A 16,060-nucleotide genomic window follows, 5' to 3' on the forward strand; every position below is an offset into this window, starting at 1 on the left:
CAACCTAGCGGAGTTCATGGAGGAGTAATAAGACTTCTACAGGACTTGCTCGGGGCCTGAAATCATCAATTTATACAAATGACAACAGCAACAAACAATAAAGATAATGTTCTGAAAAGTAAGATTGTGTTAAACCTGCGATCGTTGATATCACGGAAAATTCGTGTTGACAGTTAATTGTGATGTTAAAGGCAAAACGAGTCATTCAGTTAAAAGCTTCAGAGCTTAAAATCACTTTAGATTCAACACAATAAATCATAATCGGACAAAAATATTTAGTTTGAGCTGTTTTCTTTTAGCATTTTTATTAGAAATTGATGCTGCATGTAACAGATATTACAACTTGTCAGATATAATTAGGACTTTCTTACCTTTTTATATTGAAGCATATTCATTTGGCACGTCTTCTAAGTATTCTTATAGGCCTACCACTTATTTATAGTGCAGCATATCAAAATGTGTTGATTTTGGTCATTTTTTATAATGAGATTTTGTCCATGGTGATGTGTTTTTCATGGTCTTACCACTTTGATCCACCAAAGCCTTTTCCGTTTTACTCGTATTTAAATGTGACTGTTATTTCATATTGCATATATAAAATTAGTGCCAGGCTGCATGGTGTGACTCTTTGTTATGAAATAGTTCCATATAATACAATATATCCACAACACTGCAGAATTTCAACGTCCACAAATGTAGCTGTCACAGAAACCAGGTATTTTCAGTACATTACTGTCCCAGATATTTGATTATTTGCAGGAAATAAAATAAAAGCATTTTTTTTAAGATTTCATTTAAATGATAATGAATGCCATTGAACATTTAACATACTGCATACTGAACACAAAATGACGACGTTGGGATTAAGAAGATTAAGAAGACTGTGTTTATAGTCACGCCAAACCAGTTAGTCCATTTATACACCCCCTTTGACATAACAGGTTCAACCAGCTGATCTTAAATCATCAGAGAGCAACAAAGGAAGAAACAGAAAAAGAGATGAAGTGGGAATACTTGAATCTGATCTGCTGCGTGTAAATTCACAGGTAGGGAGCATTTATCTGTTGTGCTGTTTAGGTGAGCAAAAGTTATTATTCAATATTTCAATATTTATGCCAAAATAATGATGCTCTCATTGAATGCCTGTTATTTAACCTCACAGATTTGTCTTGATTTTGTTTAAAGAAAGAAGAGGCATTAGTTTTATTTTCAAGTAGAGGTGGACAAAGTACACAAATCCATTATTTGAGGCAGAGTACAGATACTCCTGGTCAAATATTAGCTACTGCAATACAAGTGAAAGTTGTTCAGTCAAATACCGTACTGGAGTAGGCTACTTGCTTTTAAAAATACTAATGTATTCGAAAGTTTTTTTTTATGTCAACATATTGTTGTATTGTTCCACAGTCCATTTACAAAAACTAATAACTATGGAAAAACCCACTATATGCTGACTTATGCTGAACAGACCTATTCAACTGGCGGCCCGTGGGCCAAATGTTTAATTACAAATACATTTTTTATCCGATAAATCCTCTATACCACATAGAGGCACTAATAACGGAGTAGCATTCTTGGTAAATAGTGTCACCAGTCCTGCGCAGTGACAGCAGTGTCTGTTGTCAAAAATTAAACCAGGTATTAAACGGCCGTTAGTAGGCTATCTATAAGGTACAACGTCTCTCTCTGAAATCTGAAATGGCAAGAGCATCTTGAACTTTTTCATTCTCATGGCTCTTCTGTTGTTTTCCTCTTTTTGTCACTCAAAAAAAGATGTGATGTAGCTTTGTAAGAGATGTCAAAATTAACCAAATTACATCTAAGACAGCTGAAATGATGTGTTGTAGAAAAATGCAGCAAGCACAACATGGCTGACAGCATAGGAGTTGGCTGTGATTGTATTTTCTCCTGTGACGAATTCCTTCATTCATTTCGCTAACTAAAAGCTTTGCTTCAAAGTAAGGAGTACTTCATAGAAATGTAGTGGAGTCAAAGGCACAATATTTGTCTTTTGAGTGTAGTGGAGTAATAGTCATTAGTTTCCAAAACAAATAACACTCAACATATTCTGAAAAAATATACATAAGTACAGTACTCAAGTAAAAGTACTTCATTACTGCCAACCCCTGACTATACAACAATAAATTCTGTTCTGTTATTACATACCCTCACCAAGCACTTTATTAGGAACACTTGTACACTTACTAATTCATGCAATTGTCCAATCTGCCACTAATGTGACAGCAGTACAATGCATAAGATCATGCAGATACAGGTCAGGAACTTCAGTTAATGTTTATATTTCACATGATTATTGGTGCCAGATGGGCTGGTTTGAATATTCCTGCCACTGAATTCTGAAACTTGAGTTTATGCAGAATGGTGCAACAAAAACAAAAAACATCCAGTGAGCGGTAGTTCTGCAGAAGGAAACATCTTGTTGAGGAGAGGGGTCAGAGGAGAATGGCCAGACTGGTCCGAGCTGACAGAAAGGCTACAATAACTCAGATAACCACAGTTGAAGACAGTAAAAACATATCCTGGTGTGATGAATCCGGATTTCTGCTGAGGCACAAAGATGCTAGTGTTAGAAACTTGGCATCAACAGCAGGAAGCAATTGTCCCAACCTTGCCCCAGGTGGTGGGTGTTGTTTAAAGGTGTGGTTTTCTTGGTACCTTGACGCAAATCAGCCATTGCTCGAATTGTTTTCTCAAACTCGTCAACATCAGTTAGTTCTTTGTACTTCACCTCATCAGAATCCAACAAGTTACAGGTGTAATAGATCAGCAGTGGAAGGACAGGTTCTGACATCTTGTGGAATGCTACAGCTCAACTGAGTATTGTTGTCACAAACCTTTCCATGAACATTGTGGTTAATTCAGTGTACTTTCGTAGCCTCCCCAGTCACCTCACCTGAATCCAATAGAACAAATTTGGGATAGATCAGGAGATTGGCAGTACGAATGTACAGGTGACAAGTGAGTAGAAATTATATCTCGTAGGACGGTTTCCAACAACTTGTAGAATCTATGAAGAGTTGAGGCTATTTGAACAAAGGGAGGTCCTACTCAGTATTAGTGTGGTAAGTCTCAGGGCCATAGTGAAATATAGGGAAACTTTCTAAATGTTTTTTATAAAGACAAAAACATCAGCCTTAGAATCCGGTTGAATTTGTATCAATGTGTCTTGGGCTAGAAAACAGAGGTCCAGCAGTTTCAAAGTCCCTTTTAAATATTAAGTTAATATAACTGTTGACAAAAACAGAAGGATTCAAGATATTTAATCTTTTTCTCTTTTTTTCACCTTCTCACAAACATAACAAATCCCTTCAAATGTATTAGCTACTACATTTGCAGAAATTATGTATTATGTTTGTAGTAGGCAACTGCTATTACGTTTGTGAGAAATTTATTATGTTTGTGGTTTATTACGTTGGTGGGTATAACAATTACCTGTACAGATAAAAGACTATTAATAGGAACATTTCTAGTTAATTCATGGCAACAATATCTATAGGGAAACATGTGTTTTATGGTGACTTTTACATTTTACACACAGTTGTCATAGGTGGCACCTGCCAGTTTTACATCCTTATACCTGAAATATAAAATATGACAACAGGCATGGCAACACATGGAACAGGAACTTTGCTTTAAGGCCACTTTTGAATTTTACACTTTGAAATTGTATTTCTGGCTAAAGAATGGATGTATTCATATCTCTTCTCTTATCTTGTTTCCAGGGGCAATAAAATGTAAAGCAACTAATCTGCCTGGATCCAGAAAGACAGGAACTTATCTACACACTGTAAAACATTACTCTATGAAAATCAGTGCAGTAAAGTACAGAATGGAGCAATAACTAGAAAAATGTTTGGTTTATTGTAATGATGACAGGCCTTAATAATTTCAGACGCATAATGTTTCAATGGCAGAAAAAAGTAAATCAGTGAGTATTTGAAAGAAACATAAAGGTGAAGTGCAGGTGAACTACATACAGAACTCACACAGTAAAAGCTCCCTATAGTTAAGTTCCTCCTCTCAAATAATGAGGCTACTGAAAGGAGGTAGGCTTCTACTGTTGCTGAAGATCACTCTTGGACTGGGATCACTATGGATGCTTTCCTTACTCAGTCGCCCAAAAACAAGCTGGGATCCTACCTACTTTCTCAGCTACAGCTGGTTGGAGTATACAGATGCTGATGGCGGCCCAGAGACAGCGTGCAACTGTTCAGAGATCCTGCGTGGAGAGAGGCAGGCACTGGAACAAGCCAAATTACTGACTCTCACTGAAGACTTCCGCAAGAGTGTTCACATCCCTGATGAGTATTACATTAATGCAACCAAAGACTGTAGGTGTGTTGCTTTAAACTACAAGTTTTAGTCATTGTATAATTTTAACTACTATTTAAATGGACTGAATTTAACAGATATTCATTCCTTTTGTTATTTGTTCAATATTGTGTATTTACAGGGAATTCAAGTTAAGCAGAAAATACTTAACACTCCCGTTAAGCCAGGAGGAAGAGGACTTCCCTCTGGCTTACTCTATAGTTGTTCATCATAAGGTATGTAAATTCTAAAGCCTCACTTTAAATTCAAATACATGTTCAAACAGTGTAGTAGGTCTAAACAATTTAATTAAGTCATTAATTAAAAAGGGCATTTCATCAATTTTACAAATGAAATTCAGTTCAGTTGATGTATACACAAAAAGGATCATTTATTTTTTCATATACTCTAGGTGCAGAACTTTGAGCGACTGCTGCGAGCCATCTATGTACCTCATAATATATATTGTATCCATGTGGACAAAAAATCAGATCCCTCAATCTTCTCTACCATTATGGCAATTACTTCCTGTTTCCCGAATATCTTCATGGTCAGCAAGCCTGTGAGCGTGGTCTATGCTGCCTGGCCGCGTGTCCAGGCTGACCTTAACTGTATGGCTGACCTCTATGAAGCCAGCACAAAATGGAAATACTTCATCAACCTTTGTGGCCAGGATTTCCCCCTGAAAACCAACTTGGAGATGGTGAGGATGTTGCGTTCATTGAAGGGCGGGAACAGCTTAGAGTCAGAAAAAATGCCTGAGGGAAAGAAGTCAAGAGTGACAAAATCTTACAAGATAGTTGATGGAAACATCCAGGTACTTCTTTTGAATATCAAAAATTACATATTGATTATTTGCAAATCTTTCTATTCAGATTGACCATAATGAACATAACATAACTGTTTCAACTGTCTCAGGGGTCAGGAAAAGCGAAGGAGCCACCTCCCTTCAACCTGCCCATTCTGTCAGGAAATGCCTATATTGTGGTTAGCCGAGGCTACGTGCGCAGTGTGTTGGAAGACAGCCGAATACAGACACTGATTGAGTGGGCCAAAGACACCTACAGTCCTGATGAATTTCTCTGGGCAACCATTCAGCGAATCCCTGGTGTTCCTGGCTCAGCGAGGCCCCACCCCAAATATGACATGTCAGACATGCATGCCATTGCACGACTGGTGAAGTGGGATGGTCATGAGGGGTCGCTGGGTTCTGTGCACGCAGTGTACCCAGAGTGTCATGGCAACCATGTCAGGTCAATCTGTGTATATGGTGCTGGAGACCTAAAATGGATGCTTAAGCAGCATCACCTCTTTGCCAACAAGTTTGACATGGACACAGATCCCATTGCTATCTACTGCTTGGAGAAGTATCTGAGACAAAAGGTACTGGCTGAGTTGCACTAGGTGCAACTAGATGCAACTCAGCCTTACCCATCAGGGCACAGATCTGTAGAGTGAACCTCTCAAAAGCCACAGTGTCCCCTCGCCTAATGTTTGGAGAATCCATTGCTGTAGAAGAGCTTGGTGCTGTCAACTGGTAGGAGGTTCTCCAAGGTGATTTTGAGTCGTGCAAATTCGCCAGGGTCTCTACAAAATCTGGTATGGTTGGCTTTGGTCCCCGGTAGCTTCTCTTGAAACTTCTTCTTGCAGGATCTTGAAATGGTGACTCAGGGTGAGTGCTCACTCACATCGGATGCTTGCTCTGATGTGCGCTTGACCATGTCACCTTCGAAGGAGTACCTTTCGCACACCTCTATTACAGGCCCATTGGATGCATCGCACAGTTTAAGATCGTGCTCATCCTTTTCCAGTTTGGTCCAAATTTGTTTACAAAGGGTTGACTTCTTTGACTTTGGTGTTCTTTAAAATCATTTTGTTCAGTCATGGAATAACAGGTGAAATCAGTGGGGTTTTAATTGCTGAAAGTATTTAAATATGGTTCAATGATTGCTTGAATCATGTAAGTGATCATCATACACAGTGAATACTGGGTTTGCATTGGGAAACGATTTGTAAAACACAATTTGATTTAAGATGTCCAAATAGAACTGCAGATTACAAAGAGGGGAATCATCTTTGCCAATCGTGCGAATGTCTTTTCATATTGTTTCCTGGTTTTTATGTTTTTTGAAAATAAGTTGTATTTCCATTACCTAAATGTGAAAATAAAAAATATGACCTGAGAAATATATTTTGATCAAATGATTTATTTGATTAAATTATAACCAACACATGAATTAAAATATAAAGGAGATCTTGAACTTTTAACTCTACATGTAGTAACCCTGGTCCCAATGTAAACTAGAATAATTACTTGCAACAGCCTGGAAAGCATTTCACCCATGATATCTTCCCTCATGAAATCTTTGATAGGTTTGAAAATGCAGCAAATTGCAACTTCAAGTTACAGTGAGATTTCTACTGCAGAATAAGTGCTTTCGCATATCAACATAATGGATTAGATAGTATACAATATGAAATAAACACTTTATATAACTGGAAATCTGTCAATATAATTACAGTGAATTACAGCTTGCAGGATTTTGGTTCTTGCCATATAAAAACTGGACATAGCTGGGAGAGCAGTTACTTCTCTAAGATTTCACTACTCAGTTGCTGATACTCTGGTTGCCTGCCTACTTCGATCTCACTCAGTGTCTTGACTCAAACCATGAGATGTGATCTCTGGATCTACTAGATTTATTTGGCTATTTGCAAATTGTGGTGTTTGGGATTATTGATTGTCAGTCATTTGCAATCACCTGCTATAGATAGCAGTTAGCTAGTTAGCTGTGTGTTTCACATAACATAAAACAGTACATGTTCTAGCTTGGAGTCCTAAAAAACACTCATAAAGTAGGCTACCCTAGTAACAAGTCTTGAATCCTTAATGCCCCCAAATCAAAGCAGTATAGAGCAGGGCCAGCTCACAGATTAATGATAGATGAGAATCCCCAGTTCTTTGCTTTCACTCCTGAAGCCTCTGACAACCTCTCCCCAGCAGAAGGCTCAGGGTGACTTCCTAAAACGGTTTTTGTGTTGGTTATACAGTACTTGAGAATTACAGTCCCGGTTTCTCTCAGGTCCACTTGCAGTATGACGGTAATAATGAAGCCCTGGTGCTCGTAGAGAACCAGTGATGTTACATGATGAGTTGAACTGAACTGCATCACAAACGCTTCTGCTGATGCAGTGATCACTTGACCAAAGTCGGCCGGGAGTCACATGTTGCCTTCAATTGTTTTAGGAAATGTAGCAATTACAAAATTATGCATTCCCGACCCACCTAGGGAAGGGCAATACATTTATTGTAGCCCATTTCGTTTATTTTTCAATAAAATATGAGGTAATTTGTTATCAGTCCACAATTTTTCTTCTAATCATATCATAATGTTCAACATTTTAATAGCCAATATATTATAATATTGGATATACGTTGGATATATTAAGCCCGTTATTGGTTATACCTGTGAAGTTTGTTGGTAGCTGACTTTGGTCTTTGACTCCAACCACACGAGGGTGACATATCCTTTCCCAAGCAACCAAACCATGGACCAGACAGCCCCTGGACCTTTATTTCAGTCAGTATACACAGTATCAAATGAAAACATCGGGATACACACACATAGACAACAGATGAAACAATAAAAAAATAAAAAGGAAAAGGGTGTCAAACAGAAAAAAACAACAGACTGGAAACAAATATAAAGTAAAATAAATAAAGATATACAACGCGAGCAGGCTATATGACAATAAGATCACTTGAAAATTAAAAAAAAATATTGCATACATTCAATGTTTTGATAGTTCTTTGTTTTGTTGAGAGAGCATAATGATTGCCGCGTGTTGTTCTATTTCCTTCTTAAATGTAAAGAACTGAATTTTTGTAAAGAAACACCCCCTCGGGTTTATGGTCGGGTTAGTTTCTGTTCAGGTGAAGGTAAGAGGAAACACTTTCGACACAGAAAGAGACTTCGACACAACCCCGGCAGTAGCAGAGTTGGTGATGAATCTGAAACGGTCAGTAATTCCAATTTAAGGCATTAAAATGTTACAGGATTGAAATCATCTTTGAGGCTATATCCTATTTAAATGACAGTGATTAAATGTTCGCTAATTTGTGGATTGAAAGTACCTCCCAAAGCGAATTAAGACATCAGTTCTTTTTAAAGAGCACCGAAGTGTAAGTGACAGCTGAGCTCATCTAATAAGAATATTCTGTCATCATTGCAAACATGTAGGCTACCTTCTTTGAAATTAGTTGGATAAATGTGTAATATCCTCCTCCTTTCCATTATCAAGAGCAGAGTTGTTACTGCATGGGGGTCATTAAGACATAAAAACTATTTATAAAGTCAATTAGCCACCGCTTGTTCAAGGGGTTTCTTCGATAATAACAAGCATGGGAAATTGATGGGAAATTCTTGGTTAATTGTACATTGTAACTGGTGAGAAATTCTTATTAGTTACACAGTAGTCCTTCTTTAGTAAGCAACTGACTCGCTGGTATGATACCATTGTTAAACCATTTATCATAAAATTATTACTTGTCCTTATATATAATATTACAGTTGTTCCAAATATAAAATCTCTGTGGAGAGAAATTGTGCCTGTAAATCAGCGCCCATGCCAAAACAACCTGTTGATGAAAATTATACATTAATTATACAGTATATACACTCAACATAGTTATTCATTTAATTTTCAGTAAAATGTCACCAAGATATATGACAGAGGAACATCTGAAGGAATCTGGAATCAGGCATCTGTCTTTAGATAGTATGTGATATATGAATAATATAATAAAAAATAATATATGAAAAATTATGAGATTATCAAAACTGGTTACCTGTTACACTGAACCAAATTGCACCAAACCTGGGGGAGGTATGAGGCACTGTCAAAGGAAGAACCCATTCAATTTTGGTGCCCATTGGGTTAAAGGGCAGATACAGAATTTTTTTCAGTTTATCAGTATTCTTAAAATTGGGAGATAATAATGTATGGATCTTGATGTAAAAAATAATCATACGTAATCCTAGTGTGGAGATCTATGACTTTGTACAATTTGGTGCAGATTATTATCTTGATCTCACAGACAGATGTAAAATCATTTAGCCTTATAGCAGAGCTATGTCCTGTACTGACTGTCATTCCAGTGTTACAAGCTTTCAACTGCCTGAACATGTTTACCAAACAAGTACAACAACTACAGAGCAACGACGGTAAACATGTCACCCTTATAATTGGCATTAAAAAATACTGGCATGAAAAACCTGCATAGTCTGACAAGTAAAAATCACACATTAATTCCAAGTAGATTTTGGAGAATTTGGATTTCAGAATAAAAGTGTCGAAATGTAACACTCCTGGCAGCTGTAAACTTATCTCTGCAGCCTAAAAAAGTAAAACCTGCAGGGAAATGCACTGCATTTGTCTACTTTGCAAATTCAAATATATTTCATTAATATATTGATATTCAGGGATATTTGCATATTTCATCAGATATCAGGAGTGTTCACACTTTTTGTGTGAAACAGATTCTCTTTTGTCCTCCACTCTATGTTTAACAACACTGCTCATCTGTATCAGGCTGAGAATGATAAATGGTTATACTACTTATCTTGAAGCATACTGTGCCCCCATTGATATACCAGAAGAAGTCCACCCAGCCTGTTATTTCAGCTCAAAGATTTGTCTTGATCTGTTAAAAAAAAAAGATACTGACTTACTTGTAGAACCCGTAGAATAAAAAGCTTTGTTCATTGGGCCACTACCAAATTCAAATTGAGTTGGTCAAAATCCACACTCACTGGGACTCCCCCTGTATTGTCTGGGAGCCTATCAGCTGCCAGCCTGCTCATTCTGCCATACACCTGTTGGTTGTTTGCTCATTTATCCCTCAGTACTTACTATATCAGTCAGTTTGCCTTTGTTGTTTGCCAGATCGTAGTTTGTGCTCCTGGCTGCTTTGTATTTATTGCCTTTTTGGATTTTTGACCTGTGCCTGTTTACCTGATTTGAACCTTTGCCTGATGCCTCTGTGCCTCTCCTGTAGTACTGCAGAAGGAAACATCTTGTTGAGGAGAGGGGTCAGAGGAGAATGGCCAGACTGGTCCGAGCTGACAGAAAGGCTACAATAACTCAGATAACCACAGTTGAAGACAGTAAAAACATATCCTGGTGTGATGAATCCGGATTTCTGCTGAGGCACAAAGATGCTAGTGTTAGAAACTTGGCATCAACAGCAGGAAGCAATTGTCCCAACCTTGCCCCAGGTGGTGGGTGTTGTTTAAAGGTGTGGTTTTCTTGGTACCTTGATGCAAATCAGCCATTGCTCGAATTGTTTTCTCAAACTCGTCAACATCAGTTAGTTCTTTGTACTTCACCTCATCAGAATCCAACAAGTTACAGGTGTAATAGATCAGCAGTGGAAGGACAGGTTCTGACATCTTGTGGAATGCTACAGCTCAACTGAGTATTGTTGTCACAAACCTTTCCATGAACATTGTGGTTAATTCAGTGTACTTTCGTAGCCTCCCCAGTCACCTCACCTGAATCCAATAGAACAAATTTGGGATAGATCAGGAGATTGGCAGTACGAATGTACAGGTGACAAGTGAGTAGAAATTATATCTCGTAGGACGGTTTCCAACAACTTGTAGAATCTATGAAGAGTTGAGGCTATTTGAACAAAGGGAGGTCCTACTCAGTATTAGTGTGGTAAGTCTCAGGGCCATAGTGAAATATAGGGAAACTTTCTAAATGTTTTTTATAAAGACAAAAACATCAGCCTTAGAATCCGGTTGAATTTGTATCAATGTGTCTTGGGCTAGAAAACAGAGGTCCAGCAGTTCCAAAGTACCTTTTAAATATTAACCCTCCTGTTATGTTGCAGGTCAAATTGACCCATTTTAAAGTTAAAAAATAAAAAAAAAATAGTTAAAAGTATTTTTTGGGTATGAAACTTCTTCTGCTTGGCTTAATAAGTTTAATCAACATATAAAATTAAAATGGTTCATTTCGAATATTTGGCAACCCCCCCCTGCATGTTTACATTACATAGATACTGTTCGGGTCAATTTGACCCGGCAGTCAAAGTGGAGGCTAAAAGGGGTCAAAAGTGTCAAATACTATTTGTTTCTTTGCAACTGTGAGACATATTTCACCCCAATCACACACACACACGCACGCACACACACACACACACACACACACACCCTCTCCCTATTCTCTTGACCTCATCTGTAAAGTGCGAGAATGCAGGTGTTGTTATGACTTTTGACGGAAACCTTTTCTGTTCCCGTGGGCAAAGTCCACCCACATTGAGTGGACACTTAGCAGGGGAGGGGCAAAACGTATAAATATTCTCTGCAAGGGAGTCCTACCAACATTACACTCTGCAGCTACATATGATATACTCTCTGTTAGAGCTTTACAAAATGAGCAGCAGAAGTAAACAAGTGACAACCCTGGAGGCTCTGGAACTCATCTTTGATCATGACAGTGAAATAGAGGAGGATGTGTCTGAAGATGAAGACCATCTTGAGGTCAATTCTGAGTCTGATGATTCTGATTATGAACCAAATGAGGAAACTGCTATTCATATTCCTCCAAGCAAGACATTCACATCAAAAAATGGTGAAATACAGTGGTCTTCATCCCCAAATATACTTCAGGCAAAACTGTCTGCAGAAAACATAATAAAGACAGTGCCAGGGCCCACTAGAATGGCAGTGACTCGTGTGACAGACATCAAGTCAGCTTTTGAGCTGGTCATGCCCAACTCAATACAGAAAATCGTTCTCGAAATGAAAGTGGAAGGAGCAGGATAAAATGCATTTACATGCATATCTGGGGGTCCTCATCCTGGCTGGGGTCTATAAGTCAAAGGATGAATTAACAGCCAGTCTGTGGGATGCAGAGACAGGCAGGGCTATATTTCGTGCCACAATGTCTCTGGAGATTTTTCATATTTTCTCCAGAGTAATCCAATTTGATAATCGAGAGACAAGGGCTGTCAGATGGGAGAGAGACAAGAGACAAGCTGGCAGCTATCAGGACAGTGTAGGACAAGTGGGTAGAGCAACTTCCACTACTCTATAACCCAGGCCCTAATGTCACACTGGATGAAGAGAAGAGGTGTCTCGTGTTAATTTATCAACATCACTCCATAAAAAAATTCCAAAATGTAAAATAAAATTTAAAAAAAATTAATGTCATGTAAAACTCTTGTATTTTATATGTAGGTCTTTCCAAAGTACATTAAAAAAAGTTTTAACATGCATTTCTTAATGAAAAACGAGTGAATTATCCTCATTGAACCATGATCTGAGAGGTAAAGAACACCATTACACTAAATATTGATTGAAATGGTTAGTAATGGAGTTAATAATGAGATATAAACAATGTTTATTGGGATTTTTTGGTTTCTGACACTTTTGGATAATTAAACATGCCCTGGGTCAAATTGACCCAGGAACATCATTGCTGTTCCTGAGAAACACATCAGCCAAAAACAAAACATCAGCCTTAGAATCCGTTTGAATTTGTATCAATGTGTCTTGGGCTAGAAAACAGAGGTCCAGCAGTTTCAAAGTACCTTTTAAATATTAAGTTAATATAACTGTTGACAAAAACAGAAGGATTCAAGATATTTAATCTTTTTCTCTTTTTTTCACCTTCTCACAAACATAACAAATCCCTTCAAATGTATTAGCTACTACATTTGCAGAAATTATGTATTATGTTTGTAGTAGGCAACTGCTATTACGTTTGTGAGAAATTTATTATGTTTGTGGTTTATTACGTTGGTGGGTATAACAATTACCTGTACAGATAAAAGACTATTAATAGGAACATTTCTAGTTAATTCATGGCAACAATATCTATAGGGAAACATGTGTTTTATGGTGACTTTTACATTTTACACACAGTTGTCATAGGTGGCACCTGCCAGTTTTACATCCTTATACCTGAAATATAAAATATGACAACAGGCATGGCAACACATGGAACAGGAACTTTGCTTTAAGGCCACTTTTGAATTTTACACTTTGAAATTGTATTTCTGGCTAAAGAATGGATGTATTCATATCTCTTCTCTTATCTTGTTTCCAGGGGCAATAAAATGTAAAGCAACTAATCTGCCTGGATCCAGAAAGACAGGAACTTATCTACACACTGTAAAACATTACTCTATGAAAATCAGTACAGTAAAGTACAGAATGGAGCAATAACTAGAAAAATGTTTGGTTTATTGTAATGATGACAGGCCTTAATAATTTCAGACGCATAATGTTTCAATGGCAGAAAAAAGTAAATCAGTGAGTATTTGAAAGAAACATAAAGGTGAAGTGCAGGTGAACTACATACAGAACTCACACAGTAAAAGCTCCCTATAGTTAAGTTCCTCCTCTCAAATAATGAGGCTACTGAAAGGAGGTAGGCTTCTACTGTTGCTGAAGATCACTCTTGGACTGGGATCACTATGGATGCTTTCCTTACTCAGTCGCCCAAAAACAAGCTGGGATCCTACCTACTTTCTCAGCTACAGCTGGTTGGAGTATACAGATGCTGATGGCGGCCCAGAGACAGCGTGCAACTGTTCAGAGATCCTGCGTGGAGAGAGGCAGGCACTGGAACAAGCCAAATTACTGACTCTCACTGAAGACTTCCGCAAGAGTGTTCACATCCCTGATGAGTATTACATTAATGCAACCAAAGACTGTAGGTGTGTTGCTTTAAACTACAAGTTTTAGTCATTGTATAATTTTAACTACTATTTAAATGGACTGAATTTAACAGATATTCATTCCTTTTGTTATTTGTTCAATATTGTGTATTTACAGGGAATTCAAGTTAAGCAGAAAATACTTAACACTCCCGTTAAGCCAGGAGGAAGAGGACTTCCCTCTGGCTTACTCTATAGTTGTTCATCATAAGGTATGTAAATTCTAAAGCCTCACTTTAAATTCAAATACATGTTCAAACAGTGTAGTAGGTCTAAACAATTTAATTAAGTCATTAATTAAAAAGGGCATTTCATCAATTTTACAAATGAAATTCAGTTCAGTTGATGTATACACAAAAAGGATCATTTATTTTTTCATATACTCTAGGTGCAGAACTTTGAGCGACTGCTGCGAGCCATCTATGTACCTCATAATATATATTGTATCCATGTGGACAAAAAATCAGATCCCTCAATCTTCTCTACCATTATGGCAATTACTTCCTGTTTCCCGAATATCTTCATGGTCAGCAAGCCTGTGAGCGTGGTCTATGCTGCCTGGCCGCGTGTCCAGGCTGACCTTAACTGTATGGCTGACCTCTATGAAGCCAGCACAAAATGGAAATACTTCATCAACCTTTGTGGCCAGGATTTCCCCCTGAAAACCAACTTGGAGATGGTGAGGATGTTGCGTTCATTGAAGGGCGGGAACAGCTTAGAGTCAGAAAAAATGCCTGAGGGAAAGAAGTCAAGAGTGACAAAATCTTACAAGATAGTTGATGGAAACATCCAGGTACTTCTTTTGAATATTAAAAATTACATATTGATTATTTGCAAATCTTTCTATTCAGATTGACCATAATGAACATAACATAACTGTTTCAACTGTCTCAGGGGTCAGGAAAAGCGAAGGAGCCACCTCCCTTCAACCTGCCCATTCTGTCAGGAAATGCCTATATTGTGGTTAGCCGAGGCTACGGGCGCAGTGTGTTGGAAGACAGCCGAATACAGACACTGATTGAGTGGGCCAAAGACACCTACAGTCCTGATGAATTTCTCTGGGCAACCATTCAGCGAATCCCTGGTGTTCCTGGCTCAGCATGGCCCAACACTAAATATGACATGTCAGACATGAATGCAATTGCACGGCTGGTGAAGTGGCAGTGGCATGAGGGGTCACTGGGTTCACTGGAGGCAGTGTACCCAGAGTGTCATGGCAACCATGTCAGGTCAATCTGTGTATATGGTGCTGGAGACCTAAAATGGATGCTTGAGCAGCATCACCTCTTTGCCAACAAGTTTGACATGGATACAGATCCCATTGCTATTTACTGCTTGGAGAAGTATCTGAGACAAAAGGCACTGGCTGAGTTGCACTAGGTGTATTGGAGATTTTTTTTTCCTGCAAACCAAGAATAGAATCATCTGAAGCAACAGATAATTTAATTTCAAGATGTATTTAAAATTATTTAGAGATTATTTAGAAAAATCCTCTTGAGAATTTCATTTGAAAACAGCATTCTGTCAGTTCATTCACTGCATTTTGTTAATTGATGAAAATAAACTATTAACACTTCCATTTTTGAAAGCATTCTTAGTTTACAGCATTTTTTCACACCTGCCTAAAGCTTTTGCACAGTATTGTATGTATGTATGTGTATATATATATATAATGGTCTTATAATAGTGGATCTGCTTGTGGGTGAAGTGAAAGCGCATATGCAGACCATCTACAGCAACAGCAGGATTCCAGCAAAGCTTCCTGAGGGAGGAGGTAATGATGAATGTGTCCTCATCGTCTGGCATCACCAGAATGGCCACACAATGCTGTTCGCAGTACTAAGATGTCAAGGGACAGGGAAAGCAAGACCTTGCTGCTTGTTGGAAACAGGAAGAGGACCATCTACAACCACTGAGGATCTGACGTCAGCCTTTACCCTCAGTGACGAAAGCCTTGAGGGATTTGGGGGACTAGAGGTGGGGCATCCAAAGTGA

The 16,060-nt window shown here is 38.2% G+C and overlaps 2 protein-coding genes across 5 annotated transcripts; both read left to right on the forward strand.

The window, feature by feature from the left end:
* The first annotated feature begins 991 nt into the window (after positions 1–991).
* On the forward strand, positions 992–15,483 carry LOC111230818 (beta-1,3-galactosyl-O-glycosyl-glycoprotein beta-1,6-N-acetylglucosaminyltransferase-like). 3 transcript variants are annotated; one of them, XM_022757656.1, is made up of 6 exons: positions 992–1,046; positions 3,744–4,356; positions 4,475–4,568; positions 4,745–5,149; positions 5,251–5,715; positions 15,425–15,483. In XM_022757656.1, the coding sequence occupies exons 2-6, from the start codon at positions 4,049–4,051 to the stop codon at positions 15,443–15,445; spliced, it is 1,293 nt and encodes a 430-aa protein (XP_022613377.1). In that variant the 5' UTR covers positions 992–1,046; positions 3,744–4,048; the 3' UTR covers positions 15,446–15,483. The 3 variants fall into 3 exon arrangements, with proteins under 3 accessions (XP_022613377.1, XP_022613378.1, XP_022613379.1); XM_022757657.1 differs by lacking the exon at positions 15,425–15,483 and having other exon boundaries at positions 1,041–1,077; positions 5,251–6,497; XM_022757658.1 differs by lacking the exons at positions 992–1,046; positions 15,425–15,483 and adding an exon at positions 2,641–2,658 and having other exon boundaries at positions 5,251–6,497.
* Positions 8,295–15,466, forward strand: LOC111230816 (beta-1,3-galactosyl-O-glycosyl-glycoprotein beta-1,6-N-acetylglucosaminyltransferase-like). Of its 2 annotated transcripts, none has more exons than XM_022757654.1 (5): positions 8,295–8,352; positions 13,453–14,065; positions 14,184–14,277; positions 14,454–14,858; positions 14,960–15,466. In XM_022757654.1, the coding sequence occupies exons 2-5, from the start codon at positions 13,758–13,760 to the stop codon at positions 15,443–15,445; spliced, it is 1,293 nt and encodes a 430-aa protein (XP_022613375.1). In that variant the 5' UTR covers positions 8,295–8,352; positions 13,453–13,757; the 3' UTR covers positions 15,446–15,466. The 2 variants fall into 2 exon arrangements, with proteins under 2 accessions (XP_022613375.1, XP_022613376.1); XM_022757655.1 differs by lacking the exon at positions 8,295–8,352 and adding an exon at positions 10,613–10,630.
* Positions 15,484–16,060: the final 577 nt, after the last annotated feature.

This window comes from Seriola dumerili, unplaced genomic scaffold, assembly GCF_002260705.1.
Source record: "Seriola dumerili isolate Sdu_G_001 unplaced genomic scaffold, Sdu_1.0 BDQW01000290.1, whole genome shotgun sequence".
NCBI lineage: Eukaryota > Metazoa > Chordata > Actinopteri > Carangiformes > Carangidae > Seriola > Seriola dumerili.

Bases quoted from the DNA above. Each gene is read 5' to 3' on its own strand.
- LOC111230818 (XM_022757656.1), top strand. From the start codon at position 4,049: ATGAGGCTACTGAAAGGAGGTAGGCTTCTACTGTTGCTGAAGATCACT. The intron at 4,357-4,474 runs GTGTGTTGCTTT...GTGTATTTACAG, and splicing joins AATGCAACCAAAGACTGTAG to GGAATTCAAGTTAAGCAGAA. The intron at 4,569-4,744 runs GTATGTAAATTC...CATATACTCTAG, and splicing joins CTATAGTTGTTCATCATAAG to GTGCAGAACTTTGAGCGACT.
- LOC111230816 (XM_022757654.1), top strand. From the start codon at position 13,758: ATGAGGCTACTGAAAGGAGGTAGGCTTCTACTGTTGCTGAAGATCACT. The intron at 14,066-14,183 runs GTGTGTTGCTTT...GTGTATTTACAG, and splicing joins AATGCAACCAAAGACTGTAG to GGAATTCAAGTTAAGCAGAA. The intron at 14,859-14,959 runs GTACTTCTTTTG...CAACTGTCTCAG, and splicing joins TAGTTGATGGAAACATCCAG to GGGTCAGGAAAAGCGAAGGA.